This window comes from Cicer arietinum, chromosome 3, assembly GCF_000331145.2.
Source record: "Cicer arietinum cultivar CDC Frontier isolate Library 1 chromosome 3, Cicar.CDCFrontier_v2.0, whole genome shotgun sequence".
NCBI lineage: Eukaryota > Viridiplantae > Streptophyta > Magnoliopsida > Fabales > Fabaceae > Cicer > Cicer arietinum.
Window position 1 is genome coordinate 67,942,837 of NC_021162.2, and position 7,960 is coordinate 67,950,796.

Sequence of the window (7,960 nt, forward strand, 5' to 3'; positions counted from 1 at the left end):
TATATATATATATATATATATATATATAGTCTTTATAAAATTATGACTTTTTAAGTTTAATTCTTAAAAAAAATATTTACTTTTAGTTTCTATTTTTATTTTATAAAGACTTTTTAGGGACTAAAAATTAATAAAAAAATTTACATAAAAATTAAAATTAAATTTTAATATCATGTAGAAACTAAGATTTATTTTAAATTTTTTTAATTGTTAAAATTTCATTTCTTTTTTAGTTTAAAAATTTAATTTTAAAGATTAAAATTGATACGCCAAAATATTTTAAGACGGTCAAAATAAACCAAATAACTGCATTACATTAAATTTTTTTTTTTTTTTTACATTAGCTGCTCAGATTTGGAATCATTAGCTTTCTCATGTTAGACTAGTCAATCAAGATCGAATTTTAAAACATTGTTTCCCTAACAAATACTAATGTGTAACATAATTTTGTGTAATTATATAAAATGAAAAAAAAAATTCCAGTTATATAATCATGATACTTCAGTAAAGAAAAGACGTGTTAAAAGTTAAAACTCATTTGATTGATTTTAATCAACACAGTCCAAATAACATGAATCTATAAAAATAAAAATTTGCATAAATGTATCAAAAGATAAATGAATCTATATTAAATTTAATTCTAATCAAAATTAATTTTACAAAAAGAATTCAATAAAATTAATTTTTATCACTGTTAAACCAAACACACACAAAAATGTCTTGTAATTGCAATTTCTTATTGATTTTTCAGCTTAGGTCCCAAGTATTTGTGGGAGTTAATATTGGACCCAAGTTTAAGTCCAAAATCCCAATGGCAATACCTAAGTCCATGCAAGCCTCAACTGGTAACCAAAAGGCAAGTTGACTTCAAAAAGAGCACATGATAGAGTCGAGTGTATGTGTTCGTATCACCTCCACACATAACTAACATGAGTATTTATCTCATAGAAAATTTAAATTCGAATTTATCACATTAGAGAAATTTAATTCCTCTCCTAAATTCAGTTGTATAATTTTATGAAGTTTTAAAAAGTTAAATTTATTATTGTATTTAAAAAAATATTTGTTTATGATATATTTTATGATTTGATTTTAACTTTAATTATATATTCTTTACAATTTAAAATTAATTAATTCAAATTTATATGATCATATAGAATTTTTAAAGTAGAAAAGCTGATATAAATTAATTTTGAATTTTGAATAAGGATATAAGTTGTTTTTTTCTTTCTGAATAATAAGGATATAAGTCCTAATCAAAAGCTAAAAGATTATTTTAAAGCAAATATTAACAAATATCTTAAGACTACTTAATAAGTATCAAATATAGAAATAAATTTTTTTAAATGGTGTATTCAATTCCTTAAAAGTTTAAAAATAGTTATTTTTAATATAATTTTTTTTTATTTTTTATTCTTTAATATATACTCTAAAAAGTAATATTTAATCTTTACGAAAGAAATTAGGATACATCAATCATCATGTGAACATTTTTCTAAGTTAATATAGTCGAGTCAACTTTACAATTACTTCTAAATTTAAAAATTAGATATTATTTTCACTTAGTTAGAACATGATACAACACAAGTCCAATTTAAAACACAAACTACTCATAAGATCCTTTCCATTTCTTTCACTCTCCATTTCTTCAATTATCAAAGTTTTGAGAATACAAAATATAATATATCAAGATCATCTCAATTTTCTCTCTCCATTTATTCTTTCTATTAGTATAGTTTTGAAGTGTATTAAAAATATTTAGACCCACCAAATGTTATATTATTAAATTTATACCACTCAAATATCGGTAACTCAAATAAACCAGTGGAATATTTTATGGACTCAAATATTTGTATACATCAAAAAACACTCTAAAACTATATTAATAAAGAGGAGATATGAAGAAAGAAAATGAAAATGATCTCCACTCTATTTCTTCTAGCTTTAATTGCATACTTTCTCTATAATATAAGCTCTATACTGTATCTAAAATTTAGACAAAGAAAGAAGAAATGTAAGAATAACTTTGGTTTATTTAGAATTTTTTCATATATCTTTTCTTTTAAAAAGAATTATGTTATTTTTTTTTCTCATCCTATCTCTATTTTATATTTAATTTTTCTTTACCTTCTTTTTTATAATACTCGCATCCTCCCATGTATTTGTATTGAAGGGTGAGAAGCTGGGCCCAGATAAACATTTGGCATGTTAATAGTTTGAGTTTTGTACCTCCCAACCTCCACATATACTTCCCAATTCCATTTGATAGAAAATACTAAAATGTCCTTTTTTCCTATATATAAAACCATCCAAAAAATTTACTACTCTATTTTTTACTCCCACTCTCGAAAATTACAAAATCTTCTTAAACATTCTAAAATTTCAAACTTTTGAAATATAAAAAAGTGAGTATTTTTGACATTTTCGAAAGTTTTGTTAAACATTAAACTTTCGAAACTTAAATTTTCAGAAATTTTAACAAATTTTAAAACTTTTAATAAAAGTCAAAGTTTCGAATGATTCCAAATCATTCGAAACTTTTATAATTCAGTCAGATTGAATGATATGGATCTATATCTTAACCTACGATAGACTGAGGTGAGACCAGATTTTTATAATTTTAATTTAACTAAAAAGTTTAAACTATATACTTGAAAAATTCTTATATTGATTAAGTCGACTTACTTAGTTAAATATAAAAATAATTATTATTACTATTATCATCATAATATTAAGTTTTTTACTTTGTGTTAAATCATAAATTTTCTTAATTTTTTTTTTGTAATGCAAATATATCAACTTACATCAAAATTTGAAAAATTTAAAAGTATTATGTTAAAATAAAATTGAAATAGGATGTCATATAATTTTATATTCTATAAATAATCACGTTAAATATTAAAATAGAATTTAAGATCACTGACGTATTAACTTATGTGTTTAGTTATAAAAGCATACGCCACTCGTGATTTGAATAGTGTAAATATTGATAAAACAAAATAGTGAAATAGATTTTTAAATGGACTTTAAAAAAATATTCATTTAAAATTATAAAACTAGATTTATGATAGGTGGTATGTTATACACATACTTAATATTTTCAAAGTAAATACTTAGACTATTTTCACTCTTACTTGACAAACAATCTTATTGTTAACCTAAATGTTAACATATGCTCTTAGAGTATATTAAAAAAATCAAAAGTAAAAATATTATTTTGAAAATTATATATATCCAAAACTTGTAAAAAGTTTGAAATTTATTTGAAATTTTATCAATTAACTTATAGATTTCTTAACATATGATCAAAAAAATTCGTTAATTAATTAAATCTAAATATAGAAATTTATATAGTTTAAATCTATATTATAAGATTTATGAAAGGTTAAATAACTCAATTGATTTAAAGTTAAAGGTTGAATAAGTCAAAATATCAAGATTTACGGTTTGAAATCAAGGTGTAAATATTTTTTTTTTTGACAAAGAACGTAAAATATTAATTTAACTAATTTCTATAAAAAGAATCAAAATATAATAAAAGGAAAATAAAACTAGAATATAAACCTAAACAGCAGACACATATGCATGATGGCGAGGAATCATTGGTAATGTTTATTCTCTAACTTCAAATTAAGTAGGAGTACTTTAGTTCCATTAAAAGAAAAGTACTTTATATAAATGTCACCATGAAAACAAATTTGCAACCTACTTGATTGCATGACTCTGCTCCGTTAACAACGTGATTTTACATTGCTTCATATATAGATTGCCTTTGAATAGAGGATCACGGTCATATAATACTACTATTACTGAATGATTGCTTGTTAGTCAATCTTTTAATGCTTTTACTCTATGTTTTGTGCTGAAGCGTTGCTTTAATTAGGATCATAGTCACTTTCATGTAAATTTAGTTTATCTTTTGTCTCATGCTAAAATTATCAGAATTATGCTTAACTACCATAATATTTTGGTGAATCTGACAATTCTAAGTGATATCAAACATACACTTAGTTTATATATCTCGAATTAAAACTATTATAAATGATTTTTTAGTCCATACATCTATGATTAATTGAAATTATATGGTAAAACCTTTCATAAAAAAATTTATTTATAATACTTCTTTTGCTAAAGGTGTTACCGAATGATTGCAATTTGGAAGAAAGGGGAAAAATTATACTTTATTTTTTCTTTGGGAAAAAAATTATATATTGTCTTTAAGTGAAGGGAGATATTTTAATTGAATGATATGAGAGAAATGACATGGAGACTTGTTTGATTTAAAAGAAAAGAGATTATGAAAGAGATTTTTAATAGTCTTATATTTGATTCAATGATAGATTAGAGATTTTAAATGATTTTTAAATTGTTTTGTTTATCTTTCTTCCAAATTTTCTCAAAATGGAGGGGGTAAAACAATTTTAAGAGATTTTACTTATATTTTCTCTTAAAATTTAAATTAAAGTAGTGAATATGCAAATTGGTTCATGACACACTAAGCGTCGTGATCAACTTAGTTCTTGAATTTGGTGAATTGGTAAATACATGTTTGAAATTGTAAGATATCATTCAAAAAAGTTTGTCGTTAGATAGTACGATGTAGCATTGTAATTGAATATGTAGCATATTTACATTGATTCCACATCAATGTCATCTTTTCAATAATAAATTTCTCGATAAAATTATGTTATATCAAAAATAAATTTGTGTGTAATTGTAATTATTCATAATAACTAATTATGCACAAATTAGTGCATGAAATATTTAAAATTTAAATAAAAAAAATTAGTTCACATTGTGATGATATTGATACGACATCAATAAGTGATCAAACATTCAATTAACATATCATATCATAATTTTTAATTATAAAAATTTAAATATAAATTATTTTAATTATTATTATTTTACAATTTCAATAATCAATTTATCTATTCACTGAAAATGAACACATTTTAAAACAATTTCTCCCCACTCTTCTCCCTACAAACACACCCTTAAGCACCTATAATAACATAAAAGATTTACGTACGTTCCCAATTATTTTATGATGATGATGGCTAAGTAAGCATGTGTGTTATATAGCAATCATTATGGTTTGTATTTTCCTTTCCACGTCCCCTTGTGTACTTAATGATGAGTATTACGGTCATATCTTTTGTTATATTTTACTACTATATACTATCTTGCTTAAAGTTCTAAGTAACGAAAACTTCACCTTCAAGCTAATTCGTAAAGTAATTGAAGACACACATTAATTCTTCTTCATTATATATATGTTTTACGCAGATAGATCAAAATCTAAAACCAGCATTAGGAAACACGATAGAAGCTCATTAACCATGGTTTGCTCTACTCTTTATTCAATTTTTGCAGTGCTAATCCTTCTCTATCTATCAAATGCTCAATTGAGTTCAACCTTCTACTCCAACACATGCCCAAATGTTTCTTCCATCGTAAGGAATGTTGTTCAACAAGCTCTTCAAAATGATTCACGAATTGCCGCAAGCCTAACCCGTCTTCACTTTCATGATTGCTTTGTTAATGTAAAAATCCAATGTATCTTCATATAATTGAGCTAGAGTTTAATTAAATGATTGATTAATAACTAATCAATCTGATTAATTTACGCATTTCAGGGATGTGATGCATCTATTTTGTTAGATGAAGGTGGTAACATAACACTAAATGAGAAAAATGCTACTCCTAATAATAATTCAGCACGTGGCTTTGATGTATGGGCAATTATAACCGTATATTAATAATTATCTGGTAAACATGTTTACTTCTCTTTATAGTCACTGTTAGAAACTTATTGATTTAATTATAACCGTATTTAACTTGAATTAAGTGCCCATACGTTTGGTCGTGCCCAATGTAGATTTTTCAGTCAAAGGCTATTCAACTTCAGTGGCACTGGTAACTCTGATTCAACACTGAATTCAACATATCTAACTACTCTACAACAAAATTGTCCACAAAATGGAAATGGAAACACTCTCAACAATCTTGACCCTTCATCACAAGATACTTTTGACAACAACTACTTTAAAAATCTTCTCAAAAATCGGGGTCTTCTTCAAACAAACCAAGAATTGTTTTCCACAAATGGTGCTGCCACGATCTCAATTGTTAATAATTTTGCTAGCAACCAAACAGCTTTCTTTGAAGCCTTTGTTCACTCAATGATTAATATGGGTAATATCAGTCTATTAATCGGAAATCAAGGAGAAATTAGATCTGATTGTAAAAAAGTTAATGGAAATTGAAATATACATGTGATATTGTTATGTTATGTTACTACTTGTTAATATATAGAAACTCATTTACCATCAACCTATCTCAAACTATAAGAGTTTTAATTGCATTATTAATTTATTTGTGTTAACCTAATGGAAAATATACATTAAAATTGTTTATAGTATGCTTCTTGTATCGTGGCTTTAACTGTTTATAAATGGCTTCAATATCTACAGCTTTAAGCAATGTGTTGCATACAAATTGGTTGAAATATAAATCAATTTTTGTTTTCATGTGGGTGTTAGAATCTCACGTGTCATTAGCCTTGAGGTGACAATTTAACAATCAATTTATGAATAAAAAAACATAAAACCTTATTGGAGAAGAAAAAAATATTATTTGTTGATTTGAAATTGTAATTTTAGCGAGGAGATGTTAGCATTTAACAATCACATGAATATTTTTTAATAGAGTCTAATAGAAGTTCAAAACAAAAAACGAACTCAATATGTATATTTGATACTTAAAAAGCCTTAACTAAAAAAAAAAAAAAAAAAAAATTAAAAAATTTTTGTGAGATTTTGTTTAATAGAGTCTAATAGAAGTTCAAAACAAAAAACGAACTCAATATGTATATTTGATACTTAAAAAGCCTTAACTAAAAAAAAAAAAAAAAAAAACTTAAAAGATTTATGTGAGATTTTGACCTAAATAATTATGTGTAATTTTGTCAATAAATTTTTATTGAAAATGAAATAAGTCATCAATAAAATTAGAATCAAGATCACATATTTGCATAAGTTGTAAACCAAAAATGACATTAATCTTGGCTTCAAACTAAAACTTTGACCTATAAAATAGTAATTTTTAGTTCCAATTGTAATTTTGAAGAGAAAATATAGATAGTTTTTAGGTCAAAAAAATTACCACATTTTAGACTAAAGGTAACGATTTTTAAAGTAAATATTATACTTTGTGACTAAAACTGCACCAAATTGTGATAATAAAGAGACTAAAGAATTCAATTTTAAAACAATTAACCTATTTTTGTGAATACATTAAAAAAAAATAGGTCAAAAATACATTTAAGTCATTAAACTTTAATTTAATATCACGATTAGTTGATTAACCATTCATTGAATTAAACTACTTCCTCCTTATATATAAACACTTTTTAGTCAACATTGATAATCCATTTAAATCCTCACTTTTAATTAAATTTTATTTGCAAACAATAAAATAAAAGGAGAAAAGAGATTTAAGGTAGACATGTGGACACCTAAGAAAATATGAGAGAAAAATAATAAAAGTGACACATTTATGTAATTTTGTAATAAGAAATATTAATTGTATCAAAAGTTAAAGTGAAGATTGAGTTCGAGATGACTTTCAAATTATTCGTTCGATTTCAAAACTTTAAGAGGATAATTTTACAAAGACTGATTTTCCAGAGAAAGTTAATAAAAATAATAATTTTACTATACTAATTTTTGAGGTAAACAACTTTATCCCAAAAGTCAATAAAAGTCATTGAGTAGTTATTTTATTATGAAAGTTACAAACATATAATAAAATAATAAAATTAATTACGTCTATTAACTGTCGATCTATAAAATTAGTTTACACCGACACAATTATTTTTCTCTTGAATTTTTTATAGACTCACACTTATAATTTTATCCATTAAATGTTGACTTTCTATTACTTTATATTTGAATTT

The 7,960-nt window shown here is 24.1% G+C and overlaps 1 protein-coding gene across 1 annotated transcript; it reads left to right on the forward strand.

Moving 5' to 3' along the window:
* The first annotated feature begins 5,326 nt into the window (after nt 1-5,326).
* Nucleotides 5,327-6,404, forward strand: LOC101494255 (peroxidase 15). The gene is made up of 3 exons (XM_073366517.1): nt 5,327-5,546; nt 5,640-5,758; nt 5,852-6,404. The coding sequence occupies exons 1-3, from the start codon at nt 5,343-5,345 to the stop codon at nt 6,267-6,269; spliced, it is 741 nt and encodes a 246-aa protein (XP_073222618.1). The 5' UTR covers nt 5,327-5,342; the 3' UTR covers nt 6,270-6,404.
* The last annotated feature ends 1,556 nt before the right edge of the window (nt 6,405-7,960 follow it).

Excerpts from the sequence above, each read along its gene's own strand:
- LOC101494255 (XM_073366517.1), top strand. The coding sequence starts at position 5,343 with ATGGTTTGCTCTACTCTTTATTCAATTTTTGCAGTGCTAATCCTTCTC. Across the intron at positions 5,547-5,639 it reads TTCATGATTGCTTTGTTAAT|GGATGTGATGCATCTATTTT; the intron begins GTAAAAATCCAA and ends TACGCATTTCAG. Across the intron at positions 5,759-5,851 it reads TGGGCAATTATAACCGTATA|TGCCCATACGTTTGGTCGTG; the intron begins TTAATAATTATC and ends ACTTGAATTAAG.